Raw genomic sequence first — 19,027 nt, 5'->3', positions numbered from 1 at the left:
TTGATGACTGTCCTGATGTAGAGCCATGTTGACCATAGCTAGAGGATTGACCTCTGCCAGACTGATGGTGACTAAAGCCGGAAGACTCCCCAGAGCCAGACTCATGTTGGCCAAAGCCAGAAGACTGACCGGAGCCCGACCCATGCTGGCCATAGCTGGAAGACTGACCTGACCCAGACCCGTGTCGGCCGCGGCCAGTGGACTGGCCTGACCCAGAACCGTGTCGGCCATGGCCCGAGGACTGACTTGAGCCAGACTCATGCTGACCGTAGCTGGAGGACTGCCCTGAACCAGACCCATGTCGGCCGCGGCCAGTGGACTGGCCTGACCCAGAGCCGTGCTGGCCATAGCCAGAAGACTGACTTGAGCCAGAGCCATGCTGACCAGAGCTGGAAGAATGACCTGAGCTAGAGGCGTGTCGGCCACTGCTCGAGGACTGCCGTGATGTAGACCCACGCTGACCATGGCTGGAGGACCGGTGTTGGCTAGATTCGTGGTGACTGAAGCCAGAAGACTCTTCTGAGCCAGACTCATGTTGGCCAAAGCCAGAGGACTGACCCGAGCCAGAGCCATGTTGGCCGTAGCCGGAAGAGTGACCTGAGCCAGACTGACCCTGCCCGTAGCTGGAAGACTGACCTGAGCCTGACCCATGTCGGCCGCGGCTAGAAGACGCGCCTGACCCAGACCCATGTTGGCCATAGCCCGAAGAGTGACTTGAGCCGGACTCATGCTGACCATAGCTGGAAGACTGACCTGAGCCAGAGCCATGTCGGCCGCGGCCCGTAGACTGGCCTGAGCTAGAGCCATGTTGGCCATAGCTAGAAGACTGACTTGAGCCAGAGCCATGCTGACCAGAGCTGGAAGAATGACCTGAGCTAGAGGCATGTCTGCCGCTGCCTGAGGACTGCCCTGAGGTAGACCCATGTTGGCCATGGCTGGAGGATCGGTGCTGGCCAGATCCACGGTGACCTAAGCCAGACGACTCTTGTGAGCCAGACTCATGTTGGCCAAAGCCGGAAGACTGACCTGAGCCAGAGCCATGTTGCCCGTAGCCGGAAGAGTGACCTGAGCCAGACTGACCCTGCCCGTAGCTGGAAGACTGACCTGAACCAGACCCGTGTCGGCCGCGGCTAGTAGACTGGCCTGATCCAGACCCATGTTGGCCATAGCCCGACGAAGACTGACTTGAGCCGGACTCGTGCTGACCGTAGCTGGAAGACTGACCTGAGCCAGAGCCATGTCGGCCGCGGCTAGTAGACTGTCCTGTCCCAGACCCGTGTCTGCCAGAGCCAGAAGATTGACTGCAACCAGCAGCACCGTGCTGACCGGAGCCGGAAGACTGACTTGAGCTGGATCCATGTTGGCCACCTCTTGATGACTGTCCTGATGTAGAGCCATGTTGACCATAGCTAGAGGATTGACCTCTGCCAGACTGATGGTGACTAAAGCCGGAAGACTCCCCAGAGCCAGACTCATGTTGGCCAAAGCCAGAAGACTGACCGGAGCCCGACCCATGCTGGCCATAGCTGGAAGACTGACCTGACCCAGACCCGTGTCGGCCGCGGCCAGTGGACTGGCCTGACCCAGAACCGTGTCGGCCATGGCCCGAGGACTGACTTGAGCCAGACTCATGCTGACCGTAGCTGGAGGACTGCCCTGAACCAGACCCATGTCGGCCGCGGCCAGTGGACTGGCCTGACCCAGAGCCGTGCTGGCCATAGCCAGAAGACTGACTTGAGCCAGAGCCATGCTGACCAGAGCTGGAAGAATGACCTGAGCTAGAGGCGTGTCGGCCACTGCTCGAGGACTGCCGTGATGTAGACCCACGCTGACCATGGCTGGAGGACCGGTGTTGGCTAGATTCGTGGTGACTGAAGCCAGAAGACTCTTCTGAGCCAGACTCATGTTGGCCAAAGCCAGAGGACTGACCCGAGCCAGAGCCATGTTGGCCGTAGCCGGAAGAGTGACCTGAGCCAGACTGACCCTGCCCGTAGCTGGAAGACTGACCTGAGCCTGACCCATGTCGGCCGCGGCTAGAAGACGCGCCTGACCCAGACCCATGTTGGCCATAGCCCGAAGAGTGACTTGAGCCGGACTCATGCTGACCATAGCTGGAAGACTGACCTGAGCCAGAGCCATGTCGGCCGCGGCCCGTAGACTGGCCTGAGCTAGAGCCATGTTGGCCATAGCTAGAAGACTGACTTGAGCCAGAGCCATGCTGACCAGAGCTGGAAGAATGACCTGAGCTAGAGGCATGTCTGCCGCTGCCTGAGGACTGCCCTGAGGTAGACCCATGTTGGCCATGGCTGGAGGATCGGTGCTGGCCAGATCCACGGTGACCTAAGCCAGACGACTCTTGTGAGCCAGACTCATGTTGGCCAAAGCCGGAAGACTGACCTGAGCCAGAGCCATGTTGCCCGTAGCCGGAAGAGTGACCTGAGCCAGACTGACCCTGCCCGTAGCTGGAAGACTGACCTGAACCAGACCCGTGTCGGCCGCGGCTAGTAGACTGGCCTGATCCAGACCCATGTTGGCCATAGCCCGACGAAGACTGACTTGAGCCGGACTCGTGCTGACCGTAGCTGGAAGACTGACCTGAGCCAGAGCCATGTCGGCCGCGGCTAGTGGACTGTCCTGTCCCAGACCCGTGTCTGCCAGAGCCAGAAGATTGACTGCAACCAGCAGCACCGTGCTGACCGGAGCCGGAAGACTGACTTGAGCTGGATCCATGTTGGCCACCTCTTGATGACTGTCCTGATGTAGAGCCATGTTGACCATAGCTAGAGGATTGACCTCTGCCAGACTGATGGTGACTAAAGCCGGAAGACTCCCCAGAGCCAGACTCATGTTGGCCAAAGCCAGAAGACTGACCGGAGCCCGACCCATGCTGGCCATAGCTGGAAGACTGACCTGACCCAGACCCGTGTCGGCCGCGGCCAGTGGACTGGCCTGACCCAGAACCGTGTCGGCCATGGCCCGAGGACTGACTTGAGCCAGACTCATGCTGACCGTAGCTGGAGGACTGCCCTGAACCAGACCCATGTCGGCCGCGGCCAGTGGACTGGCCTGACCCAGAGCCGTGCTGGCCATAGCCAGAAGACTGACTTGAGCCAGAGCCATGCTGACCAGAGCTGGAAGAATGACCTGAGCTAGAGGCGTGTCGGCCACTGCTCGAGGACTGCCGTGATGTAGACCCACGCTGACCATGGCTGGAGGACCGGTGTTGGCTAGATTCGTGGTGACTGAAGCCAGAAGACTCTTCTGAGCCAGACTCATGTTGGCCAAAGCCAGAGGACTGACCCGAGCCAGAGCCATGTTGGCCGTAGCCGGAAGAGTGACCTGAGCCAGACTGACCCTGCCCGTAGCTGGAAGACTGACCTGAGCCTGACCCATGTCGGCCGCGGCTAGAAGACGCGCCTGACCCAGACCCATGTTGGCCATAGCCCGAAGAGTGACTTGAGCCGGACTCATGCTGACCATAGCTGGAAGACTGACCTGAGCCAGAGCCATGTCGGCCGCGGCCCGTAGACTGGCCTGAGCTAGAGCCATGTTGGCCATAGCTAGAAGACTGACTTGAGCCAGAGCCATGCTGACCAGAGCTGGAAGAATGACCTGAGCTAGAGGCATGTCTGCCGCTGCCTGAGGACTGCCCTGAGGTAGACCCATGTTGGCCATGGCTGGAGGATCGGTGCTGGCCAGATCCACGGTGACCTAAGCCAGACGACTCTTGTGAGCCAGACTCATGTTGGCCAAAGCCGGAAGACTGACCTGAGCCAGAGCCATGTTGCCCGTAGCCGGAAGAGTGACCTGAGCCAGACTGACCCTGCCCGTAGCTGGAAGACTGACCTGAACCAGACCCGTGTCGGCCGCGGCTAGTAGACTGGCCTGATCCAGACCCATGTTGGCCATAGCCCGACGAAGACTGACTTGAGCCGGACTCGTGCTGACCGTAGCTGGAAGACTGACCTGAGCCAGAGCCATGTCGGCCGCGGCTAGTAGACTGTCCTGTCCCAGACCCGTGTCTGCCAGAGCCAGAAGATTGACTGCAACCAGCAGCACCGTGCTGACCGGAGCCGGAAGACTGACTTGAGCTGGATCCATGTTGGCCACCTCTTGATGACTGTCCTGATGTAGAGCCATGTTGACCATAGCTAGAGGATTGACCTCTGCCAGACTGATGGTGACTAAAGCCGGAAGACTCCCCAGAGCCAGACTCATGTTGGCCAAAGCCAGAAGACTGACCGGAGCCCGACCCATGCTGGCCATAGCTGGAAGACTGACCTGACCCAGACCCGTGTCGGCCGCGGCCAGTGGACTGGCCTGACCCAGAACCGTGTCGGCCATGGCCCGAGGACTGACTTGAGCCAGACTCATGCTGACCGTAGCTGGAGGACTGCCCTGAACCAGACCCATGTCGGCCGCGGCCAGTGGACTGGCCTGACCCAGAGCCGTGCTGGCCATAGCCAGAAGACTGACTTGAGCCAGAGCCATGCTGACCAGAGCTGGAAGAATGACCTGAGCTAGAGGCGTGTCGGCCACTGCTCGAGGACTGCCGTGATGTAGACCCACGCTGACCATGGCTGGAGGACCGGTGTTGGCTAGATTCGTGGTGACTGAAGCCAGAAGACTCTTCTGAGCCAGACTCATGTTGGCCAAAGCCAGAGGACTGACCCGAGCCAGAGCCATGTTGGCCGTAGCCGGAAGAGTGACCTGAGCCAGACTGACCCTGCCCGTAGCTGGAAGACTGACCTGAGCCTGACCCATGTCGGCCGCGGCTAGAAGACGCGCCTGACCCAGACCCATGTTGGCCATAGCCCGAAGAGTGACTTGAGCCGGACTCATGCTGACCATAGCTGGAAGACTGACCTGAGCCAGAGCCATGTCGGCCGCGGCCCGTAGACTGGCCTGAGCTAGAGCCATGTTGGCCATAGCTAGAAGACTGACTTGAGCCAGAGCCATGCTGACCAGAGCTGGAAGAATGACCTGAGCTAGAGGCATGTCTGCCGCTGCCTGAGGACTGCCCTGAGGTAGACCCATGTTGGCCATGGCTGGAGGATCGGTGCTGGCCAGATCCACGGTGACCTAAGCCAGACGACTCTTGTGAGCCAGACTCATGTTGGCCAAAGCCGGAAGACTGACCTGAGCCAGAGCCATGTTGCCCGTAGCCGGAAGAGTGACCTGAGCCAGACTGACCCTGCCCGTAGCTGGAAGACTGACCTGAACCAGACCCGTGTCGGCCGCGGCTAGTAGACTGGCCTGATCCAGACCCATGTTGGCCATAGCCCGACGAAGACTGACTTGAGCCGGACTCGTGCTGACCGTAGCTGGAAGACTGACCTGAGCCAGAGCCATGTCGGCCGCGGCTAGTGGACTGTCCTGTCCCAGACCCGTGTCTGCCAGAGCCAGAAGATTGACTGCAACCAGCAGCACCGTGCTGACCGGAGCCGGAAGACTGACTTGAGCTGGATCCATGTTGGCCACCTCTTGATGACTGTCCTGATGTAGAGCCATGTTGACCATAGCTAGAGGATTGACCTCTGCCAGACTGATGGTGACTAAAGCCGGAAGACTCCCCAGAGCCAGACTCATGTTGGCCAAAGCCAGAAGACTGACCGGAGCCCGACCCATGCTGGCCATAGCTGGAAGACTGACCTGACCCAGACCCGTGTCGGCCGCGGCCAGTGGACTGGCCTGACCCAGAACCGTGTCGGCCATGGCCCGAGGACTGACTTGAGCCAGACTCATGCTGACCGTAGCTGGAGGACTGCCCTGAACCAGACCCATGTCGGCCGCGGCCAGTGGACTGGCCTGACCCAGAGCCGTGCTGGCCATAGCCAGAAGACTGACTTGAGCCAGAGCCATGCTGACCAGAGCTGGAAGAATGACCTGAGCTAGAGGCGTGTCGGCCACTGCTCGAGGACTGCCGTGATGTAGACCCACGCTGACCATGGCTGGAGGACCGGTGTTGGCTAGATTCGTGGTGACTGAAGCCAGAAGACTCTTCTGAGCCAGACTCATGTTGGCCAAAGCCAGAGGACTGACCCGAGCCAGAGCCATGTTGGCCGTAGCCGGAAGAGTGACCTGAGCCAGACTGACCCTGCCCGTAGCTGGAAGACTGACCTGAGCCTGACCCATGTCGGCCGCGGCTAGAAGACGCGCCTGACCCAGACCCATGTTGGCCATAGCCCGAAGAGTGACTTGAGCCGGACTCATGCTGACCATAGCTGGAAGACTGACCTGAGCCAGAGCCATGTCGGCCGCGGCCCGTAGACTGGCCTGAGCTAGAGCCATGTTGGCCATAGCTAGAAGACTGACTTGAGCCAGAGCCATGCTGACCAGAGCTGGAAGAATGACCTGAGCTAGAGGCATGTCTGCCGCTGCCTGAGGACTGCCCTGAGGTAGACCCATGTTGGCCATGGCTGGAGGATCGGTGCTGGCCAGATCCACGGTGACCTAAGCCAGACGACTCTTGTGAGCCAGACTCATGTTGGCCAAAGCCGGAAGACTGACCTGAGCCAGAGCCATGTTGCCCGTAGCCGGAAGAGTGACCTGAGCCAGACTGACCCTGCCCGTAGCTGGAAGACTGACCTGAACCAGACCCGTGTCGGCCGCGGCTAGTAGACTGGCCTGATCCAGACCCATGTTGGCCATAGCCCGACGAAGACTGACTTGAGCCGGACTCGTGCTGACCGTAGCTGGAAGACTGACCTGAGCCAGAGCCATGTCGGCCGCGGCTAGTAGACTGTCCTGTCCCAGACCCGTGTCTGCCAGAGCCAGAAGATTGACTGCAACCAGCAGCACCGTGCTGACCGGAGCCGGAAGACTGACTTGAGCTGGATCCATGTTGGCCACCTCTTGATGACTGTCCTGATGTAGAGCCATGTTGACCATAGCTAGAGGATTGACCTCTGCCAGACTGATGGTGACTAAAGCCGGAAGACTCCCCAGAGCCAGACTCATGTTGGCCAAAGCCAGAAGACTGACCGGAGCCCGACCCATGCTGGCCATAGCTGGAAGACTGACCTGACCCAGACCCGTGTCGGCCGCGGCCAGTGGACTGGCCTGACCCAGAACCGTGTCGGCCATGGCCCGAGGACTGACTTGAGCCAGACTCATGCTGACCGTAGCTGGAGGACTGCCCTGAACCAGACCCATGTCGGCCGCGGCCAGTGGACTGGCCTGACCCAGAGCCGTGCTGGCCATAGCCAGAAGACTGACTTGAGCCAGAGCCATGCTGACCAGAGCTGGAAGAATGACCTGAGCTAGAGGCGTGTCGGCCACTGCTCGAGGACTGCCGTGATGTAGACCCACGCTGACCATGGCTGGAGGACCGGTGTTGGCTAGATTCGTGGTGACTGAAGCCAGAAGACTCTTCTGAGCCAGACTCATGTTGGCCAAAGCCAGAGGACTGACCCGAGCCAGAGCCATGTTGGCCGTAGCCGGAAGAGTGACCTGAGCCAGACTGACCCTGCCCGTAGCTGGAAGACTGACCTGAGCCTGACCCATGTCGGCCGCGGCTAGAAGACGCGCCTGACCCAGACCCATGTTGGCCATAGCCCGAAGAGTGACTTGAGCCGGACTCATGCTGACCATAGCTGGAAGACTGACCTGAGCCAGAGCCATGTCGGCCGCGGCCCGTAGACTGGCCTGAGCTAGAGCCATGTTGGCCATAGCTAGAAGACTGACTTGAGCCAGAGCCATGCTGACCAGAGCTGGAAGAATGACCTGAGCTAGAGGCATGTCTGCCGCTGCCTGAGGACTGCCCTGAGGTAGACCCATGTTGGCCATGGCTGGAGGATCGGTGCTGGCCAGATCCACGGTGACCTAAGCCAGACGACTCTTGTGAGCCAGACTCATGTTGGCCAAAGCCGGAAGACTGACCTGAGCCAGAGCCATGTTGCCCGTAGCCGGAAGAGTGACCTGAGCCAGACTGACCCTGCCCGTAGCTGGAAGACTGACCTGAACCAGACCCGTGTCGGCCGCGGCTAGTAGACTGGCCTGATCCAGACCCATGTTGGCCATAGCCCGACGAAGACTGACTTGAGCCGGACTCGTGCTGACCGTAGCTGGAAGACTGACCTGAGCCAGAGCCATGTCGGCCGCGGCTAGTAGACTGTCCTGTCCCAGACCCGTGTCTGCCAGAGCCAGAAGATTGACTGCAACCAGCAGCACCGTGCTGACCGGAGCCGGAAGACTGACTTGAGCTGGATCCATGTTGGCCACCTCTTGATGACTGTCCTGATGTAGAGCCATGTTGACCATAGCTAGAGGATTGACCTCTGCCAGACTGATGGTGACTAAAGCCGGAAGACTCCCCAGAGCCAGACTCATGTTGGCCAAAGCCAGAAGACTGACCGGAGCCCGACCCATGCTGGCCATAGCTGGAAGACTGACCTGACCCAGACCCGTGTCGGCCGCGGCCAGTGGACTGGCCTGACCCAGAACCGTGTCGGCCATGGCCCGAGGACTGACTTGAGCCAGACTCATGCTGACCGTAGCTGGAGGACTGCCCTGAACCAGACCCATGTCGGCCGCGGCCAGTGGACTGGCCTGACCCAGAGCCGTGCTGGCCATAGCCAGAAGACTGACTTGAGCCAGAGCCATGCTGACCAGAGCTGGAAGAATGACCTGAGCTAGAGGCGTGTCGGCCACTGCTCGAGGACTGCCGTGATGTAGACCCACGCTGACCATGGCTGGAGGACCGGTGTTGGCTAGATTCGTGGTGACTGAAGCCAGAAGACTCTTCTGAGCCAGACTCATGTTGGCCAAAGCCAGAGGACTGACCCGAGCCAGAGCCATGTTGGCCGTAGCCGGAAGAGTGACCTGAGCCAGACTGACCCTGCCCGTAGCTGGAAGACTGACCTGAGCCTGACCCATGTCGGCCGCGGCTAGAAGACGCGCCTGACCCAGACCCATGTTGGCCATAGCCCGAAGAGTGACTTGAGCCGGACTCATGCTGACCATAGCTGGAAGACTGACCTGAGCCAGAGCCATGTCGGCCGCGGCCCGTAGACTGGCCTGAGCTAGAGCCATGTTGGCCATAGCTAGAAGACTGACTTGAGCCAGAGCCATGCTGACCAGAGCTGGAAGAATGACCTGAGCTAGAGGCATGTCTGCCGCTGCCTGAGGACTGCCCTGAGGTAGACCCATGTTGGCCATGGCTGGAGGATCGGTGCTGGCCAGATCCACGGTGACCTAAGCCAGACGACTCTTGTGAGCCAGACTCATGTTGGCCAAAGCCGGAAGACTGACCTGAGCCAGAGCCATGTTGCCCGTAGCCGGAAGAGTGACCTGAGCCAGACTGACCCTGCCCGTAGCTGGAAGACTGACCTGAACCAGACCCGTGTCGGCCGCGGCTAGTAGACTGGCCTGATCCAGACCCATGTTGGCCATAGCCCGACGAAGACTGACTTGAGCCGGACTCGTGCTGACCGTAGCTGGAAGACTGACCTGAGCCAGAGCCATGTCGGCCGCGGCTAGTAGACTGTCCTGTCCCAGACCCGTGTCTGCCAGAGCCAGAAGATTGACTGCAACCAGCAGCACCGTGCTGACCGGAGCCGGAAGACTGACTTGAGCTGGATCCATGTTGGCCACCTCTTGATGACTGTCCTGATGTAGAGCCATGTTGACCATAGCTAGAGGATTGACCTCTGCCAGACTGATGGTGACTAAAGCCGGAAGACTCCCCAGAGCCAGACTCATGTTGGCCAAAGCCAGAAGACTGACCGGAGCCCGACCCATGCTGGCCATAGCTGGAAGACTGACCTGACCCAGACCCGTGTCGGCCGCGGCCAGTGGACTGGCCTGACCCAGAACCGTGTCGGCCATGGCCCGAGGACTGACTTGAGCCAGACTCATGCTGACCGTAGCTGGAGGACTGCCCTGAACCAGACCCATGTCGGCCGCGGCCAGTGGACTGGCCTGACCCAGAGCCGTGCTGGCCATAGCCAGAAGACTGACTTGAGCCAGAGCCATGCTGACCAGAGCTGGAAGAATGACCTGAGCTAGAGGCGTGTCGGCCACTGCTCGAGGACTGCCGTGATGTAGACCCACGCTGACCATGGCTGGAGGACCGGTGTTGGCTAGATTCGTGGTGACTGAAGCCAGAAGACTCTTCTGAGCCAGACTCATGTTGGCCAAAGCCAGAGGACTGACCCGAGCCAGAGCCATGTTGGCCGTAGCCGGAAGAGTGACCTGAGCCAGACTGACCCTGCCCGTAGCTGGAAGACTGACCTGAGCCTGACCCATGTCGGCCGCGGCTAGAAGACGCGCCTGACCCAGACCCATGTTGGCCATAGCCCGAAGAGTGACTTGAGCCGGACTCATGCTGACCATAGCTGGAAGACTGACCTGAGCCAGAGCCATGTCGGCCGCGGCCCGTAGACTGGCCTGAGCTAGAGCCATGTTGGCCATAGCTAGAAGACTGACTTGAGCCAGAGCCATGCTGACCAGAGCTGGAAGAATGACCTGAGCTAGAGGCATGTCTGCCGCTGCCTGAGGACTGCCCTGAGGTAGACCCATGTTGGCCATGGCTGGAGGATCGGTGCTGGCCAGATCCACGGTGACCTAAGCCAGACGACTCTTGTGAGCCAGACTCATGTTGGCCAAAGCCGGAAGACTGACCTGAGCCAGAGCCATGTTGCCCGTAGCCGGAAGAGTGACCTGAGCCAGACTGACCCTGCCCGTAGCTGGAAGACTGACCTGAACCAGACCCGTGTCGGCCGCGGCTAGTAGACTGGCCTGATCCAGACCCATGTTGGCCATAGCCCGACGAAGACTGACTTGAGCCGGACTCGTGCTGACCGTAGCTGGAAGACTGACCTGAGCCAGAGCCATGTCGGCCGCGGCTAGTGGACTGTCCTGTCCCAGACCCGTGTCTGCCAGAGCCAGAAGATTGACTGCAACCAGCAGCACCGTGCTGACCGGAGCCGGAAGACTGACTTGAGCTGGATCCATGTTGGCCACCTCTTGATGACTGTCCTGATGTAGAGCCATGTTGACCATAGCTAGAGGATTGACCTCTGCCAGACTGATGGTGACTAAAGCCGGAAGACTCCCCAGAGCCAGACTCATGTTGGCCAAAGCCAGAAGACTGACCGGAGCCCGACCCATGCTGGCCATAGCTGGAAGACTGACCTGACCCAGACCCGTGTCGGCCGCGGCCAGTGGACTGGCCTGACCCAGAACCGTGTCGGCCATGGCCCGAGGACTGACTTGAGCCAGACTCATGCTGACCGTAGCTGGAGGACTGCCCTGAACCAGACCCATGTCGGCCGCGGCCAGTGGACTGGCCTGACCCAGAGCCGTGCTGGCCATAGCCAGAAGACTGACTTGAGCCAGAGCCATGCTGACCAGAGCTGGAAGAATGACCTGAGCTAGAGGCGTGTCGGCCACTGCTCGAGGACTGCCGTGATGTAGACCCACGCTGACCATGGCTGGAGGACCGGTGTTGGCTAGATTCGTGGTGACTGAAGCCAGAAGACTCTTCTGAGCCAGACTCATGTTGGCCAAAGCCAGAGGACTGACCCGAGCCAGAGCCATGTTGGCCGTAGCCGGAAGAGTGACCTGAGCCAGACTGACCCTGCCCGTAGCTGGAAGACTGACCTGAGCCTGACCCATGTCGGCCGCGGCTAGAAGACGCGCCTGACCCAGACCCATGTTGGCCATAGCCCGAAGAGTGACTTGAGCCGGACTCATGCTGACCATAGCTGGAAGACTGACCTGAGCCAGAGCCATGTCGGCCGCGGCCCGTAGACTGGCCTGAGCTAGAGCCATGTTGGCCATAGCTAGAAGACTGACTTGAGCCAGAGCCATGCTGACCAGAGCTGGAAGAATGACCTGAGCTAGAGGCATGTCTGCCGCTGCCTGAGGACTGCCCTGAGGTAGACCCATGTTGGCCATGGCTGGAGGATCGGTGCTGGCCAGATCCACGGTGACCTAAGCCAGACGACTCTTGTGAGCCAGACTCATGTTGGCCAAAGCCGGAAGACTGACCTGAGCCAGAGCCATGTTGCCCGTAGCCGGAAGAGTGACCTGAGCCAGACTGACCCTGCCCGTAGCTGGAAGACTGACCTGAACCAGACCCGTGTCGGCCGCGGCTAGTAGACTGGCCTGATCCAGACCCATGTTGGCCATAGCCCGACGAAGACTGACTTGAGCCGGACTCGTGCTGACCGTAGCTGGAAGACTGACCTGAGCCAGAGCCATGTCGGCCGCGGCTAGTAGACTGTCCTGTCCCAGACCCGTGTCTGCCAGAGCCAGAAGATTGACTGCAACCAGCAGCACCGTGCTGACCGGAGCCGGAAGACTGACTTGAGCTGGATCCATGTTGGCCACCTCTTGATGACTGTCCTGATGTAGAGCCATGTTGACCATAGCTAGAGGATTGACCTCTGCCAGACTGATGGTGACTAAAGCCGGAAGACTCCCCAGAGCCAGACTCATGTTGGCCAAAGCCAGAAGACTGACCGGAGCCCGACCCATGCTGGCCATAGCTGGAAGACTGACCTGACCCAGACCCGTGTCGGCCGCGGCCAGTGGACTGGCCTGACCCAGAACCGTGTCGGCCATGGCCCGAGGACTGACTTGAGCCAGACTCATGCTGACCGTAGCTGGAGGACTGCCCTGAACCAGACCCATGTCGGCCGCGGCCAGTGGACTGGCCTGACCCAGAGCCGTGCTGGCCATAGCCAGAAGACTGACTTGAGCCAGAGCCATGCTGACCAGAGCTGGAAGAATGACCTGAGCTAGAGGCATGTCTGCCGCTGCCTGAGGACTGCCCTGAGGTAGACCCATGTTGGCCATGGCTGGAGGATCGGTGCTGGCCAGATCCACGGTGACCTAAGCCAGACGACTCTTGTGAGCCAGACTCATGTTGGCCAAAGCCGGAAGACTGACCTGAGCCAGAGCCATGTTGCCCGTAGCCGGAAGAGTGACCTGAGCCAGACTGACCCTGCCCGTAGCTGGAAGACTGACCTGAACCAGACCCGTGTCGGCCGCGGCTAGTAGACTGGCCTGATCCAGACCCATGTTGGCCATAGCCCGACGAAGACTGACTTGAGCCGGACTCGTGCTGACCGTAGCTGGAAGACTGACCTGAGCCAGAGCCATGTCGGCCGCGGCTAGTAGACTGTCCTGTCCCAGACCCGTGTCTGCCAGAGCCAGAAGATTGACTGCAACCAGCAGCACCGTGCTGACCGGAGCCGGAAGACTGACTTGAGCTGGATCCATGTTGGCCACCTCTTGATGACTGTCCTGATGTAGAGCCATGTTGACCATAGCTAGAGGATTGACCTCTGCCAGACTGATGGTGACTAAAGCCGGAAGACTCCCCAGAGCCAGACTCATGTTGGCCAAAGCCAGAAGACTGACCGGAGCCCGACCCATGCTGGCCATAGCTGGAAGACTGACCTGACCCAGACCCGTGTCGGCCGCGGCCAGTGGACTGGCCTGACCCAGAACCGTGTCGGCCATGGCCCGAGGACTGACTTGAGCCAGACTCATGCTGACCGTAGCTGGAGGACTGCCCTGAACCAGACCCATGTCGGCCGCGGCCAGTGGACTGGCCTGACCCAGAGCCGTGCTGGCCATAGCCAGAAGACTGACTTGAGCCAGAGCCATGCTGACCAGAGCTGGAAGAATGACCTGAGCTAGAGGCGTGTCGGCCACTGCTCGAGGACTGCCGTGATGTAGACCCACGCTGACCATGGCTGGAGGACCGGTGTTGGCTAGATTCGTGGTGACTGAAGCCAGAAGACTCTTCTGAGCCAGACTCATGTTGGCCAAAGCCAGAGGACTGACCCGAGCCAGAGCCATGTTGGCCGTAGCCGGAAGAGTGACCTGAGCCAGACTGACCCTGCCCGTAGCTGGAAGACTGACCTGAGCCTGACCCATGTCGGCCGCGGCTAGAAGACGCGCCTGACCCAGACCCATGTTGGCCATAGCCTGAAGAGTGACTTGAGCCGGACTCATGCTGACCATAGCTGGAAGACTGACCTGAGCCAGAGCCATGTCGGCCGCGGCCCGTAGACTGGCCTGAGCTAGAGCCATGTTGGCCATAGCTAGAAGACTGACTTGAGCCAGAGCCATGCTGACCAGAGCTGGAAGAATGACCTGAGCTAGAGGCATGTCTGCCGCTGCCTGAGGACTGCCCTGAGGTAGACCCATGTTGGCCATGGCTGGAGGATCGGTGCTGGCCAGATCCACGGTGACCTAAGCCAGACGACTCTTGTGAGCCAGACTCATGTTGGCCAAAGCCGGAAGACTGACCTGAGCCAGAGCCATGTTGCCCGTAGCCGGAAGAGTGACCTGAGCCAGACTGACCCTGCCCGTAGCTGGAAGACTGACCTGAACCAGACCCGTGTCGGCCGCGGCTAGTAGACTGGCCTGATCCAGACCCATGTTGGCCATAGCCCGACGAAGACTGACTTGAGCCGGACTCGTGCTGACCGTAGCTGGAAGACTGACCTGAGCCAGAGCCATGTTGGCCGCGGCTAGTAGACTGTCCTGTCCCAGACCCGTGTCTGCCAGAGCCAGAAGATTGACTGCAACCAGCAGCACCGTGCTGACCGGAGCCGGAAGACTGACTTGAGCTGGATCCATGTTGGCCACCTCTTGATGACTGTCCTGATGTAGAGCCATGTTGACCATAGCTAGAGGATTGACCTCTGCCAGACTGATGGTGACTAAAGCCGGAAGACTCCCCAGAGCCAGACTCATGTTGGCCAAAGCCAGAAGACTGACCGGAGCCCGACCCATGCTGGCCATAGCTGGAAGACTGACCTGACCCAGACCCGTGTCGGCCGCGGCCAGTGGACTGGCCTGACCCAGAACCGTGTCGGCCATGGCCCGAGGACTGACTTGAGCCAGACTCATGCTGACCGTAGCTGGAGGACTGCCCTGAACCAGACCCATGTCGGCCGCGGCCAGTGGACTGGCCTGACCCAGAGCCGTGCTGGCCATAGCCAGAAGACTGACTTGAGCCAGAGCCATGCTGACCAGAGCTGGAAGAATGACCTGAGCTAGAGGCGTGTCGGCCACTGCTCGAGGACTGCCGTGATGTAGACCCACGCTGACCATGGCTGGAGGACCGGTGTTGGCTAGATTCGTGGTGACTGAAGCCAGAAGACTCTTCTGAGCCAGACTCATGTTGGCCAAAGCCAGAGGACTGACCCGAGCCAGAGCCATGTTGGCCGTAGCCGGAAGAGTGACCTGAGCCAGACTGACCCTGCCCGTAGCTGGAAGACTGACCTGAGCCTGACCCATGTCGGCCGCGGCTAGAAGACGCGCCTGACCCAGACCCATGTTGGCCATAGCCCGAAGAGTGACTTGAGCCGGACTCATGCTGACCATAGCTGGAAGACTGACCTGAGCCAGAGCCATGTCGGCCGCGGCCCGTAGACTGGCCTGAGCTAGAGCCATGTTGGCCATAGCTAGAAGACTGACTTGAGCCAGAGCCATGCTGACCAGAGCTGGAAGAATGACCTGAGCTAGAGGCATGTCTGCCGCTGCCTGAGGACTGCCCTGAGGTAGACCCATGTTGGCCATGGCTGGAGGATCGGTGCTGGCCAGATCCACGGTGACCTAAGCCAGACGACTCTTGTGAGCCAGACTCATGTTGGCCAAAGCCGGAAGACTGACCTGAGCCAGAGCCATGTTGCCCGTAGCCGGAAGAGTGACCTGAGCCAGACTGACCCTGCCCGTAGCTGGAAGACTGACCTGAACCAGACCCGTGTCGGCCGCGGCTAGTAGACTGGCCTGATCCAGACCCATGTTGGCCATAGCCCGACGAAGACTGACTTGAGCCGGACTCGTGCTGACCGTAGCTGGAAGACTGACCTGAGCCAGAGCCATGTTGGCCGCGGCTAGTAGACTGTCCTGTCCCAGACCCATGTTGGCCATAGCCCGATGAAGACTGACTTGAGCCGGACTCGTGCTGACCGTAGCTGGAAGACTGACCTGAGCCAGAGCCATGTCGGCCGCGGCTAGTAGACTGTCCTGTCCCAGACCCGTGTCTGCCAGAGCCAGAAGATTGACTGCAACCAGCAGCACCGTGCTGACCGGAGCCGGAAGACTGACTTGAGCTGGATCCATGTTGGCCACCTCTTGATGACTGTCCTGATGTAGAGCCATGTTGACCATAGCTAGAGGATTGACCTCTGCCAGACTGATGGTGACTAAAGCCGGAAGACTCCCCAGAGCCAGACTCATGTTGGCCAAAGCCAGAAGACTGACCGGAGCCCGACCCATGCTGGCCATAGCTGGAAGACTGACCTGACCCAGACCCGTGTCGGCCGCGGCCAGTGGACTGGCCTGACCCAGAACCGTGTCGGCCATGGCCCGAGGACTGACTTGAGCCAGACTCATGCTGACCGTAGCTGGAGGACTGCCCTGAACCAGACCCATGTCGGCCGCGGCCAGTGGACTGGCCTGACCCAGAGCCGTGCTGGCCATAGCCAGAAGACTGACTTGAGCCAGAGCCATGCTGACCAGAGCTGGAAGAATGACCTGAGCTAGAGGCGTGTCGGCCACTGCTCGAGGACTGCCGTGATGTAGACCCACGCTGACCATGGCTGGAGGACCGGTGTTGGCTAGATTCGTGGTGACTGAAGCCAGAAGACTCTTCTGAGCCAGACTCATGTTGGCCAAAGCCAGAGGACTGACCCGAGCCAGAGCCATGTTGGCCGTAGCCGGAAGAGTGACCTGAGCCAGACTGACCCTGCCCGTAGCTGGAAGACTGACCTGAGCCTGACCCATGTCGGCCGCGGCTAGAAGACGCGCCTGACCCAGACCCATGTTGGCCATAGCCCGAAGAGTGACTTGAGCCGGACTCATGCTGACCATAGCTGGAAGACTGACCTGAGCCAGAGCCATGTCGGCCGCGGCCCGTAGACTGGCCTGAGCTAGAGCCATGTTGGCCATAGCTAGAAGACTGACTTGAGCCAGAGCCATGCTGACCAGAGCTGGAAGAATGACCTGAGCTAGAGGCATGTCTGCCGCTGCCTGAGGACTGCCCTGAGGTAGACCCATGTTGGCCATGGCTGGAGGATCGGTGCTGGCCAGATCCACGGTGACCTAAGCCAGACGACTCTTGTGAGCCAGACTCATGTTGGCCAAAGCCGGAAGACTGACCTGAGCCAGAGCCATGTTGCCCGTAGCCGGAAGAGTGACCTGAGCCAGACTGACCCTGCCCGTAGCTGGAAGACTGACCTGAACCAGACCCGTGTCGGCCGCGGCTAGTAGACTGGCCTGATCCAGACCCATGTTGGCCATAGCCCGACGAAGACTGACTTGAGCCGGACTCGTGCTGACCGTAGCTGGAAGACTGACCTGAGCCAGAGCCATGTCGGCCGCGGCTAGTAGACTGTCCTGTCCCAGACCCGTGTCTGCCAGAGCCAGAAGATTGACTGCAACCAGCAGCACCGTGCTGACCGGAGCCGGAAGACTGACTTGAGCTGGATCCATGTTGGCCACCTCTTGATGACTGTCCTGATGTAGAGCCATGTTGACCATAGCTAGAGGATTGACCTCTGCCAGACTGATGGTGACTAAAGCCGGAAGACTCCCCAGAGCCAGACTCATGTTGGCCAAAGCCAGAAGACTGACCGGAGCCCGACCCATGCTGGCCATAGCTGGAAGACTGACCTGACCCAGACCCGTGTCGGCCGCGGCCAGTGGACTGGCCTGACCCAGAACCGTGTCGGCCATGGCCCGAGGACTGACTTGAGCCAGACTCATGCTGACCGTAGCTGGAGGACTGCCCTGAACCAGACCCATGTCGGCCGCGGCCAGTGGACTGGCCTGACCCAGAGCCGTGCTGGCCATAGCCAGAAGACTGACTTGAGCCAGAGCCATGCTGACCAGAGCTGGAAGAATGACCTGAGCTAGAGGCGTGTCGGCCACTGCTCGAGGACTGCCGTGATGTAGACCCACGCTGACCATGGCTGGAGGACCGGTGTTGGCTAGATTCGTGGTGACTGAAGCCGGAAGCCTCTTCTGAGTCAGAGTTATGTTGGCCAAAGGCTGAAGTCTCACCTTTGCTATAGCTATGTTCCTCATGGCTGTAAGAGTTACGTGAGTCAGACTCATTGTGATTGTATCCAGATGATTGAGTGGATGAAGGTCCATGCTTTCTGCATTTAGTAGAGTTTGTGGTTTCAGAGATTTGTCTTCCATAGTGAAAGTTTTCCTCTGAAGGGATATCAAGGTTATCAGTTGTGGCGGTGTCACTTGAGCTGTGTCTATATTGTCCACAATTTGATGAGTGTCTTCTCTTTGAATCATGTTTATCTTCATTAGAATATTGATGTGTATCAGGTTCATCCTGTCTATAAGTTGAGAATTGATGTAAGTCATTTTCTTCCTGACTTTCTGACTGATGAGTATAACTGTTGGTATGTTTTCTCTGGCTGGATGATGGATAGGAGGTTGATGGTTTTTTGACATTTCTGTACTGGCCTGGCTCAGACTCATACTCTTCATCACTTGAATACCATTTTTGTTCTGAATCATGTTTTTGTCTTCGACTATATCCTGGTTGACCCCTTGAGCTGGATCTTTGTTGCCTGTGAGTAGAAAAACGAGTAGAGCTGGATTCTTGTTTTCCCTGTTGTGATGTCTTAGGGAAACCTGACCCATATTGTTCCAAACGTGATGACTTGCTTGAGCCATAGCCATGTTTTTCTTTTTCCCAACTCCCTGTCTGACCACTTAAGCTTGATCCATGTGTTCTTTCATAAGGGTAGTGGTCTGAGCTTGACCTATGTTTTCCATCACTGGAGGAGTCACTTGAAGTAGAAGAATATACTTCTTCATAGTTTTCTGATTGAGTTCCAGAATTTGGTTCATGCCATCTCTTTTGAGAGGGCTGAAGTGAGCCAGACTTACGACCACAACAACTGAGTTCATTGGCATTTGACCAGTGTTCTTCTCCTCCATAATTCTTAGAGTTGAATATATGATGCTGCTTAGTAGGGTACTGGCATGATTTCTTCTCATGTCGTCTATTAGCTAAGGATTCATCTGAGTC

General features: G+C 59.1%; 1 protein-coding gene across 1 annotated transcript; it reads right to left on the bottom strand.

Moving 5' to 3' along the window:
* Window positions 1-969: 969 nt before the first annotated feature.
* On the bottom strand, window positions 970-7,779 carry LOC138390366 (filaggrin-2-like). Its single transcript, XM_069479235.1, has 15 exons — window positions 7,492-7,779; window positions 6,928-7,408; window positions 6,465-6,549; window positions 5,814-5,873; window positions 5,547-5,729; window positions 5,268-5,324; window positions 4,789-4,988; window positions 4,648-4,710; window positions 4,219-4,530; window positions 3,745-3,981; window positions 3,229-3,510; window positions 2,794-3,027; window positions 2,352-2,595; window positions 1,834-2,111; window positions 970-1,778 (listed from the first exon to the last, which is right to left on the bottom strand). Exons 1-15 carry the CDS (start codon window positions 7,777-7,779, stop codon window positions 970-972), a joined length of 3,813 nt encoding a protein of 1,270 aa, XP_069335336.1.
* Window positions 7,780-19,027: the final 11,248 nt, after the last annotated feature.

This window comes from Eulemur rufifrons, chromosome 8 (assembly GCF_041146395.1).
Source record: "Eulemur rufifrons isolate Redbay chromosome 8, OSU_ERuf_1, whole genome shotgun sequence".
Lineage (NCBI taxonomy): Eukaryota > Metazoa > Chordata > Mammalia > Primates > Lemuridae > Eulemur > Eulemur rufifrons.
Note: the sequence above shows the minus strand (reverse complement) of the source record. Positions and strands in the feature narration are given on the sequence as shown.

Bases quoted from the DNA above. Each gene is read 5' to 3' on its own strand.
- LOC138390366 (XM_069479235.1), bottom strand. From the start codon at position 7,779: ATGGGTCTACCTCAGGGCAGTCCTCAGGCAGCGGCAGACATGCCTCTA. The intron at 4,711-4,788 runs GCGCGTCTTCTA...AGTCTGGCTCAG, and splicing joins CCAACATGGGTCTGGGTCAG to GTCACTCTTCCGGCTACGGC. The intron at 1,779-1,833 runs GTCAGCGTGGGT...ACACGCCTCTAG, and splicing joins ACACCGGTCCTCCAGCCATG to CTCAGGTCATTCTTCCAGCT.